The sequence below is a fragment of the Neoarius graeffei genome, chromosome 2 (genome assembly GCF_027579695.1).
Source record: "Neoarius graeffei isolate fNeoGra1 chromosome 2, fNeoGra1.pri, whole genome shotgun sequence".
Taxonomy (NCBI): Eukaryota; Metazoa; Chordata; class Actinopteri; order Siluriformes; family Ariidae; genus Neoarius; species Neoarius graeffei.
The window spans coordinates 73,286,931-73,306,043 of NC_083570.1; the positions used below are offsets into that span (position 1 = coordinate 73,286,931).

At 42.2% G+C, this 19,113-nt stretch overlaps 2 protein-coding genes across 4 annotated transcripts; one reads left to right on the forward strand and one right to left on the reverse strand.

Moving 5' to 3' along the window:
* On the forward strand, window positions 1–18,737 carry fibina (fin bud initiation factor a). 3 transcript variants are annotated; one of them, XM_060914914.1, is made up of 4 exons: window positions 1–3,190; window positions 13,621–13,857; window positions 14,093–14,348; window positions 18,389–18,737. In XM_060914914.1, exon 1 carries the CDS (start codon window positions 50–52, stop codon window positions 671–673), a length of 624 nt encoding a protein of 207 aa, XP_060770897.1. In that variant the 5' UTR covers window positions 1–49; the 3' UTR covers window positions 674–3,190; window positions 13,621–13,857; window positions 14,093–14,348; window positions 18,389–18,737. The 3 variants fall into 3 exon arrangements, with proteins under 3 accessions (XP_060770897.1, XP_060770898.1, XP_060770899.1); XM_060914915.1 differs by lacking the exon at window positions 18,389–18,737 and having other exon boundaries at window positions 1–875; window positions 14,093–14,478; XM_060914916.1 differs by lacking the exons at window positions 13,621–13,857; window positions 14,093–14,348; window positions 18,389–18,737 and adding an exon at window positions 11,375–12,849 and having other exon boundaries at window positions 1–875.
* On the reverse strand, window positions 13,332–18,245 carry tmem276a (transmembrane protein 276a). Its single transcript, XM_060914918.1, has 4 exons — window positions 17,840–18,245; window positions 16,437–16,550; window positions 15,802–15,939; window positions 13,332–13,830 (listed from the first exon to the last, which is right to left on the reverse strand). The coding sequence occupies exons 1-4, from the start codon at window positions 18,207–18,209 to the stop codon at window positions 13,583–13,585; spliced, it is 870 nt and encodes a 289-aa protein (XP_060770901.1). The 5' UTR covers window positions 18,210–18,245; the 3' UTR covers window positions 13,332–13,582.
* Window positions 18,738–19,113: the final 376 nt, after the last annotated feature.

Consider the following 19,113-nt stretch of genomic DNA (forward strand, 5'->3'; position numbering starts at 1 on the left):
GTTCGCTGCCCTTCCACACGCCGCCATCGCGCAGCTGAAAGTCGCCACGATGCTGCCTCTCTTCCAGCTGCTCGCTCTCTCCCTGCTTTCACTGCCCGGTTCTGACGCGGTGTACACGGGCCATCTGCAGCCTGAGATCTCAAACGGCACCTTTCACCACTTCTTCGTTGCAGACGGCGACTACGAGGAGACCGAGGACCCGGAGAAATGCCAGATGCTGTTTAAGTGGCTGGACCGCTCGCCGTGTTTAGTGGAAGAGGACCGGGACTCGGTGATCCGCAACGACTTCATCAGCATCAAGCAACAAGTCGAGGACTCGGCTCGGGTTCTGGAGAGTCTCGGCAGAAGCATCGTATACGATCTGGACGGAGATGATACCTACAGCAAGTACCTGAGGAGAGAGATCAGTCAAATAACGGAGGCGTTTTCCGGTGTCGAGAAATCGCTCACTGAGCTCGAGATGAAATTCAAGCAAGGTCAGGAGTCGGAGCAGAGAGATGAGCAGGAGTTCACTAAGAAACTGATGAAGCCCATGCAGAGTGTGAGGAGCTCCCTGCAGGAGACAGTGGACATCTCCTCCGGCCTCAAGGACAAACACGAGCTCATCTCCCTCATCATCCGTAGCCATGGCACCAGGTTAAACCGACTTAAAAACGACTACTTGAACATTTAACCTAGTGATCAAAGAAAACACTTTTCTGGTGGAATAAGTTGCTTTAGCCTCTAAAAGGTTTGAAGTATTAACCTACTGTGTCATCATTTAAATTTAACTCATACAGGAACATGTGGGCTGGAAGGATATTTCTGAAGACATCTCAGGAACATTGTAGATAAATAATTCTGAAGGAAAAAAAAAACATCCTGGTGTTCTACAGGTACAATGCAAAAAGCATCATGGACTGTTGAGACTAAATTATACAGCCACACTTATAAGACGTATTGTCTTATTTAGTCATTATTATTTAAAATGTTACTTCCTACAAATTTGTCATTTTTTTAATGCTTATAATGTCTAATTCGTAAACCTTTACACAACTATCAAACAAAACCTCCCATTGTTTTGAGACTCAGTTTTTTCCTATTCACTTTTCAGGTGTGTTTATTTAACCCAAAGAGGTCAGTACAGATTTTTTTCCAGAATGATTCAAGTCTGAGCTCAGAAACAGAGCCGGTGGTGCTCAGGAAGCTGGTGCAGAGAGAAGGTATTTCCTGTACCATAGAGAAGCACGTGTACCTTCTCCCTTTACACCACATGGAGGAATAATCAAATTGAGTAACATAAAGAAAGTGACCCATTCTTGCCTTCCCTGACCTCAGCAGAGTCTAGACAGTTTGTTCCAGTAAACTATCAGATGGTTAATCTGCTAATTTATTCCTCACTGTTTCAAATCTTATTTTAACCTTAATCACAACTTCATATTACTAGACTAAACACCATAATGATGTGCACATGCTCCCAGTGGTGAACCGTTACTGTTAGAGCTGGGACTTGAGCTCAGCCAAAACTTAGTCAGACACACCAAAAAAGCAACAGGGCAAAGGATTTTGCAAGGGATTATTGGCAGGCTGCCAGGTCGCTTCGTTGTGTGTAGTCGTCGATGTTGATTTTAAAAGTAACTAAGTAAATTACATAGAAAAATGAATACTTAAGTCTGAGTGAAAAATACTGTGGCAAGTGTGTGTGGAAGAAGAGTCTGGAGACAGACTCTTCTTGGTTTCTTGGTTGTTAGTCTGTGCTACTTGCTCTCAATAGCACTGGCTTGACTGCTTTATTAGCATTCGCTAACACTACTGATGAACACTACACCGACTGGAAGGTGACTTCACTGCTGCGCTGATGACGCCGACTCGCAGTTAAGCTTGCGTTGACCTTTGAGTAGGCTGAGGGTGATACATTTTTGGTCCCTCTCACTATAAATCAAAATCTGATTGGTTAATTCATCTGTCACTTCTTACATAAACATACACGGCCATGGCCTTCTGTCCTGGCAATGAAGTCCTAACCAGTGAGTGAGTCAGCTCTAAATTCTTCTCAGCCAGACAACAAACAAAAAATCTCATTGGATGACTCAAGTTTAATGTTTTCAGGACAGTAACCCTTTCATTTCTGAAGCAAATTTGATAGAAAATGAGGCCAAATTAGAATTAGAAGAGAATAATTATAATGAAATTATGAAAGAAATTAAAGAATTAAATAAATTAAATCTAACATTTGAAATGCTGATATGTTTGAGCCTTCTCTGAAGGCCTAGAAGGCCCTGACGGTTCTCCTCTGCATGCTTCTGTGCCTATCTGTGTTCCCAGGGGTAAGGACCAAACCTTTCCTGTTTGGTTATTCTCAGAAATTCTGGTTGAATCAAAAAGGAAAGTGAATTTGCTGACAGCATAAAGTCAGCAGCTTTGGTCTCTATTCAGCTCTATGCAGCTTAAGCCTGTCCATCTGGATGTGGTTTCTGGTTGCTGAACAGAGGGGAAAGAAGAACTATATTAAATAAGTTCATTGCTTGCATGTGACTGTCAATGACATATATGCTTTAAAAATGTTCCTCAAGGATTCTTTGGATAGTTAAGCATTCTTCACTTCCTCTACCTGGAGCAATCTCTGAAAAGAAAGAGATGTAACATTGTGGTCTAATCCTTCTGTTTTTGACTTGTTTGATAAATCAAGTCGACAAAAGAACAGTTTGATGGAGTTGTAGTCATTTTAAATGCCATATGTTGTGACATTTGTTAAACATTTTCAAATATCTAAAAACTAAATATAGATTTAAAAAAAATGTTTTTACATTTTATGGGTTTTATTTGTTATTTGCTCTGACTCACTGTATAAATGTTTCTCATTATATAGTCAGTAGAAGCCTTGAAGCGCTAATACTGGAAAGAGACAGAGATACAGAAGTAACTATGAAGTTTGTTAGAGAGAGAGAGAGAGAGAGAGAGTCAGTATTCTTAGAATCTCGCTGTTATAAACAGCAGCCAGTGCTCATCATAACAGCCCCATACTGACTCTATAAACACACATTCACAACAAACGATTCCAGCTACCTCAAGGTGAACTGCTAAGTGTGTTTTTCTTTCCTCTTTAAAGCTCAATCTGTCCCTCTTAGTTTTCTCAGGTGAACAAACCTCCTCCTAAACATCTGTACGCTGATTCGAGATTACGACTCTCATTTAAAAGAATGTTTCCTCTGTAAGTTATAATATTCTATCTCTTTCTTGTAAAATTGCCATTTATATACTATACAGTTCATGCCAGAAACAATAATTGCTTTTATAATTACTTTCACACTGATTTTTTTCTTAGCATGCGATTAATACAGTCATCTGTGTTGCTCTCTGTTCTAAGTTAGTGGCATGACAGTGAGTTGAATTGGATCTGCTGCTGTATCATGCAGAGTTGTGGGAGAGGAAACATCTTGTGCATGCGAGTGCTGTTGAGCCCAGTCTCTGTATAGACCACAGTCTGAAACTGGGGCCTGAAGGGATAAAGCCCAAATGCACACTAAGAGGAAAAAAAAAATGGGGCAGAACCTCCCACATAAAAAGTCAAATCATGCTGTAACAGAAGAGGAATTGTTAGCTAGAGAGATAAAACACAACAGTAACTTTTGATAGTGAGAAAGCAGGAACTCAGTTGAAAGTAAATATGAGCGACAAAAGCAAGCTTGTGAGGAAATCTTATTTATACTGAGAAGTGTAATAATGAGTTCCTCTTGTCCCATATGTGCCTCCCCTCAAAGCCTTTCTCCCCCAGAGGACCCTGATTCAAAGGCACTCCAACATCCAACTCCGTCACAGTGCAACCCTCATCCACACATCCATCACACTCAACACTCACACACTCACATGACTACTAAATGTCGCTAAAGGTCTGGACCAAAGTTTAAAGCATTGGAATATGAAGCTTGATGGACATTTTTACTTGAGTAACACTTGCTTAATGTAACTGTCAGTGAATTTAGCAGAGGGACAGTAAAAAAGAAAGTATATTGAAAAGGACTTTCGACAGAGCAGCAGTAGGAGTGTTATATGAGAAGGTTCCTCTGGGTTTTGATGGATGTTTATAATGAATTTGTGCTCTGAGGTCTGAGAGCCAGAGAAAATAAAAGTCTAAATGTGTTCACATACAGTATTTATTCAGATCTGACAAGGCTGATACTGTAACATTGTAATTTATGACCAGTGACCAGGGCAAATGAGGAGAGGTTGTGTTGGTTTTCAAAAATGTTCTGATGTGCTGTGTGCTCCAGTGGGTAATAAAACAGAATGAAACCATGTTTCCCAAGAAAAAAAGCATGCTGTGTTGAAAAAAACAACAACCCATGTTTATGGAAATGCCACAATTCAAATCTCAACCTTAGCTCTTACGTCAGAGACAACAGGCACTGCAAGACAAACAATTGTGACATACCAGAAGTGGCCTTTACAACCACTTCCTCAAGCAGGGACGAGAACATACTGAACTGGATATATGTCACATGGAAATGAACAGATTTTTCTTGTAATAATAAAAAGCTAGGGCCAAAGCGGGAAAGGGGAGGGAGTTCAGATTGGTTCAGAGTTAAAATTTCTCACTTATCTACTGTACATTCTTTTCTTTACTCTGAGCCTTTCAGTTTATCTGGAATATGTAAAAACAGAAGAGATATATAGGTATGTAAAAATGTATCTGCCCACTTCACATTTCCTTGAATTTTGCTTCATCCCCAGTAGATAAAGAGCTTTATCTGGGTCTCTCTCACCTGTACATTCTCACCATTCTTTAATATAGTGATTATACTGTATGCTACTGAGGTTCACAAGTGAGCTGGAGCCAATCACAGCTTTTTTACCTCGTATGTCAGAGCTACTGCAGATTTCTTAACTAGCTACACTGATAGACAATGTAGAGTAGCCAGTTAGCCTAACTGCATGTCTTTGGACTGTGAGGGAAACCGGAACACCCAGAGGAAACCCACACGGACACGGGGAGAACATGCAAACTCCACACTACCTTTTATCCACCAAATCAGTTCCAGGGCTGGTTCGGGGCCATTGCTGGTGCTGGTTCACAACTCGTTCAACTTGCGAGCCAGCTGAGAACCAGTTTGCTTTTCCATAGCTTGTAGTGCTAAGGGGAGCCACGTCATTACGTCACTGTATACGTCAATTACGTTGCTGTATACATCAGTTACGTCGCTGCGTTTGCATAAACCTTGGTGCGAATATCGAAGCAACAACAACACGGAGAAGAAGAAGCAGCAACAACAACAACAATAATGGATGACTTCGCGTTTGTACAGCTGCTGCTTCTTGTCGCTTAAAAATGGCAACCTTTCACGGTCTTGTGATTGTTGTTGGTCTTAACACACACACACACACACCCGCGCTGATGTAAGCAGTTCTTTCCTCTGGCCCAGCAGTCAGTGGAAACAGAAAACCCAGTTCCAAACTAAGCACTGGCCCCGAACCAGCCCTGGAACTGCTTTGGTGGAAAAGGGGCAACAAGAAAGGCCCTTGTCAGTCATGAGGTTCTAACCCAGAACCTTTTTGCTGTGAGGCGACAGCGCTAATTACTGCACTGCCCCAATCCCAGCTGACTTTGGGTGAGAGACAGGGTACGCCCTGGACAGGTTGTTAGTGTATTGCAGGCACAGACAGTTATTCATACTCACCTTCACACCTATAGGCAATTTAGAGTAGCCAGTTCACCAAATCGGCATGTCTTTGGACTGTGGGAGGAAACTGGAGCACCCAGAGGAAACCCACATAGGCACAGGGAGAAGAACGTGCAAACTCCACACAGAAAGGCACTATATGCATCCTTAGAGGAATATACCAGTATTTTTAATTTTTAAAAATATTTTTATCTACCATGTGTGTAGTTTATGTATGTATGATTACCATATAGAGAATTTACCTGTTCTAAGGGCAGTTATTGAGACAGTCAGTAGATAACAAAAGTGTGAATATTGAGGGGATTTCAGAGAATAACTGAGTGACATCATGTGTAATATAAATGTAGAAAACAATACATAAATGGGATTTTTGAGTCTGATATTTATTTTTGATAGAAATTCCGATGTTTCCAACTGGATGTAATGGAATCTTTATCTTTATGTCAGTTTGGATGACATATGTTTATTCATACTACACATATTCCTACTTTCCACTCTTGACATTATGAATTATGACATTATGATATATTGCAGTCATGCCCTCATATTTATGTATGAGTTATGTTAAAATGTGTTACTACACCTTTAACTAGTTGCTAAACTGAAATGACTAGGTGTCTATGAACTAGATTTATCATCAAATTAACAAATATAATGTTTTATCAAGAAAACTTGTTTTATATCAATTATCAAAAAGAGATATATCAAAAAGTATACATCTAAAAAGAAACCCTCACTCATGAATCACAGTCCTCAGGATTTATTCTCTGTGTGTAACAAAAAGAAAGAGAGACAAACTAGGCAAGCTCACAGACTGATCTATGGGTTAGACATTTGTAAACTTTTTACTAAAATATGTAGAATGAGGTTTCCACCACTGTGTGTGGGATGTGCATGACATTTTATTGTGGGTTTTTTGTTTTTGTTTTTTTTAAATAAATGTAATGGTCATGATCTCATCCTGTCTAGTGTGTGTGGGAGAATAAATACCTAAAATGTCTATAATTTAATACTGTATCTGAGCCTTTGAAAAAGTTTGTCCATTTGTCCAACGACTTGTCCACTGTGCTCAATAGGTTCTTCTGTTACTTTAATCAGCTGATAGATGACCATAATTTTTAATCTAAAGGTTGAACTTGGAAAAAACAACAACAATGAAATGCTATTTAATGTGATCCAATTAGTACATATTAACAAAAACATTTTTTCACAAGTATTTTATTGTGTATGAAGTCACAGAAGTGCCATAAAAAAGAATAAATCAGTAAAAGAATAAGAAAATAAATGTGAAAAAGAATAATAAAATAAATGTAAAAAAAGAAAATAAATAAACTTTCAGCCATCACGTCTTACAACTAATGAAGTAAAATTTTTAGAATCAAATGATAATTGTATTATTATTGAACTGTAAATGAGAATATGTATATTTATTCACGATTTTACACTAGCATTTGTATTAAGACATTTTACTGATTTATATGTGTATTTATGAATGTATATGGGTATGTATATGGGTATGTATAATTATGTATGCATATGTACGTGTACGTGTGTGTGTGTGTGTGTGGCGTCACAGTGGTGTAGTGGTTAGCACTGTCGCCTCACAGCAAGAAGGTTCTGGGTTAGAACCTCATGACTGACAGGGGCCTTTCTGTGTGGAGTTTGCATGTTCTCCCCGTGTCCGTGTGGGTTTCCTCTGGGTGTTCCGGTTACCCCCACAGTCCAAAGACATGCAGGTTAGGCTAATTGTTGGCTCTAAATTGACCATAAGTGTGAATGGTTGTTTGTCTTTGTGTCAGCCCTGCGATAACCTGGCAACTTGTCCAGGGTGTACCCTGCCTCTCGCCTATAGTCAGCTGGGATAGGCTCCAGCTTGCCTGCAACCCTGCAGAACAGGATAAGCAGTTACAGATAATGGATATATATATATATATATATCATGCTCAATGACATCCTCATCTTCTCCCCCACATTGGAGGTCCATTGGTCCCATGTTAGACAAGTCTTGCAATGACTCTTAGAAAACCAACTCTTTGCCAAAGCAGAAAAGTGCGAGTTTCATAAGCTCACTGTGTACTTCTTGGGCTTTGTGATATCCCCTGGGGTGGTCCAAATGGACCCTGACAAGGTCAAGGCGGTCCTCGAGTGGCCTGTTCCCTCTTCCCGTAAGGAACTGCAGTGCTTTTTGGGTTTGCTCATTTTTATCGAAGGTTCATGAAGAATTATAGCACCATTGCCGCCCCTCTGACTGAACTCACATCCTCCAAGCACCCCTTCTCTTGGACCAACCATGCTGAGAAAGCCTTCTCTTCTCTTAAGAGCAGATTCACCATGGCCCCAGTCCTCATCATCCCAGACCCCACCATTCATTTCATTCTCGAAGTGGACACCTCTGACACTGGTGTCAGGGATGTTCTGTCCCAGAGGTCAGCCAAAGACAACAAGGTACACCCCTGCACATTCCTTTCTTGTCGCATGACCCCAGCTGAATGCAACTATGGCATTGGGGATCGCAAATTGCTAGCTATCAAGCTGGCCCTAGAAGAATGGAGGCATTGGTTGGAGGGGACTGAGATTCCATTTATCATTTGAACAGACCATAAGAATCTCAAGTACCTCAGGACTGCCAAATGTCTCAGTGCATGTCAAGCCAGGTGGTCTCTGTTTTTCTCCCACTTCAACTTTGTGCTCTCCTTAAGAGACCTGGTTCTAAGAATGTCAAGCCTGATGCTCTTTCTAGGCAGTTTTCTCTGGACTCTTAGCAAAACACCACTGAGCCCATCCTCCCTGCCCATTGCCTCGTGGCCGCTGCCCAACTTGACATAGAAACCACTGTCCAAAACACCCTGTCCAGCAATCCAGGACCAGGCAATGGTCCACCCAACTGTTTACAGTATGTGCCCCCTTGTCTGTGCTCCCAGATACTGCAGAGGGGGGACAGCTCCCTCCTAGCCTGTCATTCTGGGGCAGCCCGGACTGTTACTGTCCTTAGGCAATGTTTCTGGTGGCCGACCATGCGGCGAGACATTAGGACCTTTGTGGCAGCTTGTGACGTCTGCTCCAGAAACAAGACTAGCAATCAACCAGCTGCCAGACTGTACTACGCCATCCTTGGTCCCACGTTGCCATGGATTTCATCACTGGCCTCCCCTGCTCCAAGGGCAATACCTGCATCATGACGATCATCGATCGCTTCTCTAAGGCGGCTCACTTTGTTCCCCTCCCTAAGCTGCCTTCTGCCAAAGAAACAGTGGAACTGTTGATCTACCATGTATTATGAATTCATGGTCTGCCTACGGACATTGTATCTGACCAAGGCCCCCAGTTCTCTGCTCATTTCTGGAAAGAGTTCTGCAAGCTTATTGGGGCCACTCCCAGCCTCTCCTCAGGTTACCACCCCCAGATTAATGGGCAGACAGAGCGCACCAATCAGAAACTGGAGGTCACTTTATGGTGCCTAATTTCCAGCGATTCATCTTCCTGGAGCCAGGTGCTCCCTTGGATTGAATACGCCCACAACAGCCTTCCCTCATCATCTACTGGGCTGACTCCCTTCCAGTGTTGTCTCGATTACCAGCCCCCTCTTCTCCCCGAGCAGGAGGAGGAGGCATCTGTTCCTTCAGCCCAAGCTTTTGTCCAGCGCTGCCGCAGAATTTGGGCGTGTGCCAGACATCACCTTTTTTGCACCAATCGCATGTACAAAAGGATGGCAGATCATCATCGCAGGCTGGCTCCTGTTTACTGCCCAGGACAAAAGGTCATGTTATCCACAGCCGATCTCCTTCTCAGAGTCTCCTCATGGAAGCTGGCCCCCAGGTTTGTTGGACCCTTCCCCATTTCTAAGGTCATTAATCCCACGACTGTTAGGTTGGCATTACCCAGGTCTACACGGCGGCTTCACTCATCTTTTTATGTCTCACAACTGAGAGCCCTGGTCTCCAGCCCCTTCTTCCCTCCTTCCAAAACCCCTCCCCCTCCCAGGAGCATCGATGGAGGGGAGGCCTACACAGTTAAGAAACTACTAAAGGTCCATTGAAGAGGTCAGGAACTACAGTATCTGATTGACTGGGAGGGCTATGGCCCAGAGGAGAGGTGTTGGGTGCTGGCACGGTTTATCCTCAACCCTGCGCTCATCAGGGATTTCCACTGCAAGAACCCAGGAGCGTCCGTAAGGGGGGGGGAACTGTCACAATCCAGCCTGGAACTTCCAGATCCTGATCTGCGCCTTTGCAATCTGCTCTGTATTTTTCCCTGTTCTCCCCGCCCTGCGTTAGCACATCTGCTATGAGTTTGTTATCAGCCACCCTATATAAACACACCGAGGACATTCATGCAGCGTGGATAAATACTCGCTGTAAGTTTTGTCTTGCTCATGCTCACGTTCTCATTTATGCTCATGCTCTGTTCCTCGACTTTGTTTATGTTTTTGGATTATGACTTTTGCCTGCCGTTTTCGGGACCTCTCATTGTGACTTTGGTTTCGGACTTTGTTTACGTGTTGATTACGACTTTGCTTGCTGTTTTTTGGGACTTAACGCCATCTTCCGGGAAATCAGTAAATTGATTTTAGACTGTGCTGCTGCACCTGTCACCTGCCTCACAAACCAACTCCTCAGGTACGCTTCCTCTCATTTCCCGTAGTTGCACATTGAGTCCTATCTGTTTCCATGACCTTTGGGTCGTGACAAGTGGGTACCATTTTTATGATGGTCTTTGGTTAGTCTGGCTAACGTGACTTCAAAGCTCTGCGAGCATTTGGTCTGGCAAAGATCTTAAGCCCAACCGTTTCCCAAAGCACGTGGTTGACCCGCCTCCCTGAAATGCCTCAGTTTGCTACTGGTCGAAGCCAGAAAAGGCTGTGACGAAGCTTAAACCAATCACATCACTCTTTCCTCTGACGTATGTGACGCGACGGAAACTGCTTGAGTAACAGGAAGAAGATAAATACCTCCAGGGCTGCTCTTTGCTCCGTTTTCAATGAGAACTTCCCGTTGAATGCTTTAAATACAGCATCTACCGCTGTGTCAAAGGCTTGCCGCTGCTCCGTGTTCGTAATGTTTCTAGTGAATGAAGCGCTTCCGGCATAGATTGTGTAAACAATCTATGGCTTCCGGTCGCAGTTCTACTACGTCACTGCCTTGAACACGCCTCTACCCAGGGCTGTTGGAGATGCTCAAAGTTGATTGGCTCCCGATTTTTCAGGAGCTTGGAAGAGCTGGAGATAGCTTGCCTTGCCAGACTAAGCTCGGAACAGGCCCTCGTGTTGCGTCACACTTAGGATGGGCGGGCCCAGGCTAGTCTTTGGTATGACCTGACCACGAGTAGAAATCGCGATCTCCTGGTCGAAAGGCAGACACGCTAACCACTAAGCCAGCTTCCGGTCAGGTTTCCAATATAACTCAAATTAACAACAGTGAATTGTGTTGTAAAACTACAAAACACAATATGAATGCAAAATAAGAGTGTATGTTCTGTTTGTGGGTGGCACGATGGTGCAGCCTTGCTGCCTCCCAATGTGTCCCTTGTGCCCTGTGATGGACTGGCATCAAATCCAGTGTGGATTCCCACCTCACGCCCAGTGTTCCTGGGATAAGCTCCAGGCCCACAACAACCCTGACCAGATAAATTTGTTACTGAAAGTTAGCGAGAAAGTATTTTGTACATTGTGTAGATGATTTGTCAATGAAATCATTTATTTTATTTTATTTTCTCACTAGATATGGCCAATTTCCACCCACCAGACAGGTCACGTGACATCTTGCTCTGGGGCACATGACGCCAGCTGACCATATCTTTTTGAACTGCTGCTTATGCAACTTTAGGGACGGCATAACACACTCAGACAAAAGTGCTGTCCACCCACTTCCATATGCATGAGCTCACAGACGCCCATGATTGACTAGCGTCACTGTAACTGACAGAGGTGAGAGAGAATGCCACCCCTCCCTGAGAGCACAGTCCAGTTTTGAGCTCCCAGCTACAAATGGCTGTAGCATCACTGGGATGATAGTAAACGCTTTTCCATTGCACAACTCAGGAGCAAGAACATTTTAGAAGTTTCCATTTAAACACTGTGGAAATAGAGGTGCAAACATACAGCAAATATCTAATATGAACAACTATGTGCCATGCTACTTAATAAGTAATCATTGTAAGAAACATTTTGACAAGATAATGAGCCATAATCTTCATAAACCTCCTGATTATTAAAACCTAGTGAATGGTATGAATTTTGTTCTTCTCTGGTCGAAACTGGCTTGCATAAATTTAAGGCTCAAAATATTAATTTTGGCCCCAAATTAAAAGACCAGAAAGCAGAACCAGGCAATACATTTTGCTCTGTTGCTCATCTGTTAAACAAACACATAAAAACAATCCATTTATTTTGGGCTTCAGGGTTACTGCTGTATATTGCTTGTTTTACAATAATCCTAGCTGTGTGGTCGCCGCGATGCATGTTGTGTCAGATTGTGGCCCATGCACTTTTGTTGGGGTTCCAATTTGTGGTAAAGTTGAGGTCTAGTGAACAGGCTTGAGCAGTGGGTGCCATATTCCAGCTGTTTTCAGTGAGAGCACATGTGAAATTTGTACAAAAAAAAAAAAAAAAAAAAGCTGTTCACAAAGCACAGACTTTGTTGTCCAAAATATTTGAAAGCCTTATAAAGCACATTTAGCTGAGACCTCAGCGTATCCGTATTGCCATAAAAGTTTATTGAACATTGTAAATATCCCTCCTGTTTTTCTGTCACACATTGTATTTCAATTTTAATTAACCCCCTTGAAGAAAGTTTTATGGTATCATATTGTTTCATATTCATATGGTCTGTTTGTAAACTCATATAGGCACCACATACATTTTTTTGTTAAAAGTGTAACAGAGACAATATGTGTTCAATTCATGGTTTGGCATTTATCTTTTATATCAGTCGTACATTGCTTGCGCTCAAGATTACAACATTCTCTTCATGATGACAACAAAAGTATGATTTTGACCATTGTATTAGATAAATGTCTTGATAAATCTTGTCAAAACAATTCTCATCTTTTCAAACCCTTTGAATACTGCTTTTCAATCCCTTCAAATGCTCTTTCATACAAGCCATTTCAAGTCTGTGGTATGTAGTTACATACTGTACCAGGATAAAGGTTTACCTCCACAAAACTATTTCCCTTCTTTGTTTTGTGCTCTTGCGCTCTTTTTACTTTTTGTCATAAAGTTGCTGAAACCACAAATGAAATAACATGTACAGGAAGACACTTGAAATAGTGTTTCTTTTGTTTGTTGTTTCTTTTCCTCTTTTCTACGCAGCAGGCAATGCCAAGACATGCCAAGACATAATATTTTACCTAACTAAAAGTTTTTCAGAGAAGAAATAAAGTAATGGGAAGAAGGGCAGAAAGACACAGAGGAGCAGGAGACAGATTAAGAAGAAAGGAAAGACAGAGAGAGAGAGAGAGATTAACATGTGGATAGAAAAACATTTCGAATAAAAGACAATCCCAATGACAGATTTTGGGACTGGATATTGTTTTCATCTTGTCCTTGTCTCTTTTGTTTATATTCGTTTCTCACCAAACACATGGCAGGTTCAGTTTTTGTTGATTCCATATTTTTCCTTTGTTTATTTTCACTGTTCATCATCTCTATAAACTTACCCAGGCTGTTATGATTCGAAGAGATGCACAGGATCCTTGTGTGACTCATACAGGATGTATGCTCTGTAAAAGTGTGTGTGTGTGTGTGTGTGTGTGTGTGTGTGTGTGTGTGTGTGTGTGTGTGTGTGCGCGTGCTTCTGTGAAATTAATTCCTTCAGTCTGTCTTTCCATGACATACATGCACATGAAGTACATTGGTGGTTTCTGGCAGCCTGTTGTATGTATTTCTATGGGTTTATGTACTTCTCTGTGTGCGCTTGTCAAGTCCATCACACCATGCCATTCTCCTGCCGTGGTTTGTGTACAGTGGTGGTCTGAGGGCTGTGAAGTGATGGAGCCAGTGTGCAGAGGAAACCTGCTAGCAGTGTGAGGCCCAGGCCACCCCAGGCGCTGAACATGGACCAACCATAGCCATGACTGATGTCCTCAGGCAGCCTGTACAGTTGGCGAGGATAGCGTGACAGCTCAAAGTTAATCCCAGCCACACATGTGCAGAGGGAGATGATACAGCAGGTTCCTAAGAGATCAGTCACAGAACACCGAGGTAAAGTATTAATTCTGTTCTAAGGTACGGTATTATTACCATCTACACCCATTTATTACCATTTATTTTTACCAATTGAAAGTCACTTCATGTCTTAAAGTAATGATGGATGTCGTTTCTCTTTACATAGCTGAGCGTTTCTTGACATAATATGGATTACTACAGTTGTGGAATAGGGCTATTTACTGTATTTATATTATTTACTATTTACTGTTTTGTTTGTTTGTTTGTTTAGGGTGGCTTCATCATCCGAGATGCTATGGTACACCACCACACATGTCTGTCTATCATCAGGCTGTCTATCTCAGCAACACTGTCAAGTTTGGTGTCTCTGTAAAGCATGTCAAGGAACGTAAGGTGGGGACGCCCACGTCCTTGCTGTCCATGCTTCAGGTCCCAGAACAGCAGCTTGTGTACCAGTAGGTTGTCATGTCATCTTATATGGCCTGCGAGCTTCATCCTCCTCTCTTGGATTTTGGTGGTAGCTCTGGGTAGGTTTCCATAGACTATTTTGTTGTTGATCTTGTCAAATCAGCTGATGTTGAGCACCATTCGTAGCATGTTTGTATAACAGCTGTCGACACGCTTAGTGAGTGCTTTAAGTTTGAGACTGTTTGAGCTCAAACACATTAAGAAAGCAAGAAATTGCACTAATTAACTTTTGACGAGGCACCTGTTAATTGAAAAGCATTCCAGGTTGAATGAAGCTGTTTAAGATAATGCCAACAGTGTGCAAAGTGTTACTGAGGTAAACGCTGGATACTTTGAAAAATCTAAAATATGAAACACATTTTAGTTTTTAACACTTTTTTGTTTACCACATAATTCTGTATATGTTCCATACGTTATTTCATAGTATTGATGTCTTCCATATTGTTCTACAATGTAGAAAACAATCAAAATACAGAAAAACCTATGAATGAGTAGGGGTGTCCAAACTTTTGACTGGTACTATAGATGCACAGAAGCCCTTCCAAATTTATTTGGAACTGGAAATAACAAGTAACAGAAAAGTGCCATTACCACTTATTTATTTGAATGCACCTATAATTGAGAGCGGGGCGTACAAGACACAACCTGTCCTGGCTGTTTTAGGGGTTAAACAATGAGGTATTTTTATAAATATGAAACAAAAATGTATTTTAATCTCATTACTGCAGATAATGATAATCCTACTGGTAGCAGGTAAGAGTGTGAATAAGTAACAGAAGTAATGTTTCAAATTTACAAAAGCCAGCTATTGCTTAACACTTAATTTCAGTCTAAAATGGCGTGATGTAATCAGATTTTTGATGAGTTTCATTTGAGGAAAATAAGTCAAACACACAATGCTTCGGGTTGATACTTTGTGATATTATTTCAACCAATGAACACAAAGAGGATCTGGTTAGTTTTTTTTCTTTTTTATCAGACATCTAGTTTTAGGTTTGTTTACCTGACATGTTTCGACGTACGTAACTGTCATCTTCCTCAGAGTGTCACCGGATGTTGTTGGTGACGCATCTTATCAGCTGATGTTCCGGAAGGCGTGACCTTCCTGTCTGGTTTGACAGGTCGGTCACATCTTCTGCTGTCCGTTCGTCCCCTGCAAGATGGCACTCCAGGTATGGGAGAGCATGTATGCTCCCTCATCCTGGTTGATGGTCCTCGGGCTTCGCTCGAAACATGTCAGGTAAACAAACCTAAAACTAGATGTCTGATAAAAAAGAAAAAACTAACCATATCTAATATAAGACATAATGAACGTAATCGAGAAACAAAGAGGATCCTAATTTACCAGATCCTGAGCTGCTTCTCAGAAGGGTTTGTGTAGGTACAACAGTCTCACTGGTACATTTTCTTTCCCACAATAGGTTTGCTCCCCATGTCCCCGTTTGTGGTTTTTCCCTTTATACTCTTCTGCCCCCTAGTGGAGAAGCGGAGTAGTGCATGTAAGCGACTCACCTCCCATTAGGAAGAGCAGGCCTGCTACATACTGCATCAGTTCGTTGTGCTTACAGCAGCCCAGCACACCAATGATCCAGCCGAACAGGATGATGGACACAGCCATTCCTATGAACCCTGCAGTCATCCTCTGCAAATCTGCAGTGACAAGAGGGAGGTTCAGCTCTAAGCCTTTTACACCACAGGTTTCAGAAGCAAAAAGCACTTTATCTGATTTTCTCACTCTGTAGGCATCTTATCATTTTCCTCATTTCCATTAGAACGCCCCCTTCCTCTGAATGAGAACAGACAAAAGAATATTGAAAATGTACTACAGATTCATTAAAACAGTAATGTACACACTGTTGCCAGCATCACATCAGCACTATTCTCCTTTGAGGGGAAAAAATGCAATTTCCCCCTTTCTATGGCTCTATTTTTAGATTCCTCAGTTGTCTGTACTTGGGCAGGCATGAAATCAGCCATGAGGAATGAGCACCATGAATGGCTGTGGTTAACAGGAGGAGCGTATTCTCTCCTGCTCTTTCATTTCAGAGAAGCTAAAGATTCCCAGTCAGCTGTTCTTCTGATTTATGTGACTGCATTAGCTGGCTCTGGCCTGGCCAATCAGCCAAATGCCATGGGAGATAACTTACGGAGAGCGTGCCACTCATCTTGCCGTATTGTCTTCGTAATGTTCACTGGGAGATTGCGTGGAATATTCGAGGAGGAATAATAATATTTCACTGGTGTACAGCGCTGGAGTAAACCTGTGGACAAAAATATATTCATTTTAAGAAACTATTGTGTGTGTTAGAATTCAGCACTGGCAGGTGCAATAGAAAGAACTATGGTTCTTTGCTTTAAAAACACCTTGCTGCAGCAAGCTGTTTTTAAAGCTTCTTTAAAACTACACTTTAATTTTAACTCGTGTTTTTACTGTAGTTATGAGTCTTAACCTTAACTCAGTACTGATTACCTCAGATATAGCAGATTAGCAGAAGGGATCAGAAGAATAAAAGTCTAGTTTTAATATGTGCAGGTTCAATGAGGAGGTCTGAATTGGATCAGAATTATTTCTATGGCCATAATGTGACAGAGATTGATCTGGAGAAGGAGGTATAATTTCTCAGGTTTTAAACATGCATCAAGGAAGGGTTGCTTTTTGGGGACTTCAGGAAGTCAAGATCTCCTGGAAGCTTTGAACTGATTAAGTCCTGTGAGGTTCAAGATGTGTGTGCGTGTTGATTTTATACTATAAATTACTGAATAAATGATATGAAGCATTTTCAGAATATATGGCTAATAATGGCCTAATCTGAGTTGGTGTACTGATGATAAAAGGAAATCAAAAGGTTAAAATGCTCACTCGATCAGAAGTAATAGCTCATGTACCGTACATGCTCATGAAACGATTTAATGGCGTCTGATTTATATCTCTTCTCAAGTTTAAACAATGTGAATTCAATGTGCAGTGATATTCGCTGCGCTCTCTACCTACTCAATGCTATTTTTGTTTAAAAACAATGTACTTCGCTGTAATGGAAGATTGTGATTAACTGTGAAACTGTGGTTGCTGTAACTGCATGGATCAGCACCTTGGATAGCGCCGGAGCTCCTTAAAGCATTGAACACTTTATCTGTTCATCTTTACGCAGCAAAAAGCCAGTGTTGTATTTACACCAGTAAGGTTGTAATGTTTAACTAACACTTACTGTGTTGAACACAGGCTTACAGTATTCAGCTTATGTAAACTCTGATTCAACACTGGAGCTTTTGCTGCACAGCAAATTCCTCAGTGTTGAATTAACACTTTCAGAGTTAATTTGTGTCCAATTGGACCTATATAAACACAGTAGGGTGTTAAATCAACACTCTGGGTGTTAATTCAACACTGGAGCTTTTGCTGGTGTATGTTTGCCCTAGCTCATTGTATCGCCTCTCCTATTGTTGTTGTTGTGATTTCCAGCCCCATGTTAATGGGCTGCCTGGTCTCTATCGAATGGACTGATGCACTAAGCTGGGCCTGCATTGCCCGTCCTGTCCCAGCAGGTCTCACCTTTAAAGATGAGCTCCTCGTTCTCCTGATCGAAACCCTCTCTATGGCATTTTCGCCACAGGCCCGTGGCCGTCGAGTTAAACCTGCGACTGCAGCGCGACTCCATGGCCGAGGAGGGCGGCAGCAGATCGCGCCTCTCCCTCAGCATCGCGCCGCCACGCTGGGGCAGCATGCGGAGCGGCAGGTTCTGACTGGAGATGTAGATGTATCCCGGGTCAGTTCGCTTGCCCGAGTATTTCTTGCAGCGCTCGCGGTGACGGCGGGCGTCCGTCTCGTACCAGTAGTCCGTGCTCATGGCTACGGCGAGCAGCGCCAGCGCGCAGAAGGCCAGCAGCAGCCCGCACGCCGTCAGCGCCCGCATGGTCGCCATATTTCCGGAGAGATGCGCGCCGCGCGCTTACAATCCACCGAGCATCATCTTCAGCAGCGCGCCCACGACCCTGTCCAGCGTAGCCCATATCATCTTAAACCGGCCATAGCGGGGGCAGTCAAGCCTGTGTGCACACGGTTCCTGCAGGTCTAGACAGACATGTTGTTTTTCCTTTTCAGTGATGCTGCTCGATGTTTGGGAATCAGGATTGGAGAGAGAGCCAATGCGGCGAGTGGAGACTGCTGATGAAAACGCTCGCGATTCGTTCGAGCATCAGGACGTTCAGTGCACACAAAAACACCACGGTTCCCCCTGTCTGAATTCATCACCATCATTTGTGAGCTACAATTTGTAACTGAAATGACATGACAGAAACCTGTTTTTAATCAACTGACACGCCAGGAACATTTTTTTTTCATCCATATTTTGATAAAATTCTTTCCTACAGCTGACCTGATTTCCTGCAGCATCATTCAAGCTACCAACCTTTTGTAGCTGAGCTCAGGAATAAATTGCACACATGGCTTATTACACGCGTCATTAAGGCCTGGTATATTTTTCTGCGATGAAATCTCTATATTCATTCACATGAGCAGATGGAGTGAGTGGGTAGGTGGGGGATTAAGGGATTCCCCAAAGCGTAATCAGTGTGCTATGATTCTTTCTCTCTTTCTCTTGGGTTTTTTTTTTCGCCCTTTCTGTTCACTCTTATTTATACTGGCTTATTTTTTTTCCCTTTATTGTTACATATAAAATTACATGTCTATATTATGCCAGCCTTTAAAGGCTTATATAGAAGCAAATAATTTAAGGAAGGGTTAGAAATAACTGCTCAATTAATCTGATTACGACCTTTTATCTAAACAATTATTACACCGTGGTAAGTTTTGTAATGCTATCAAGT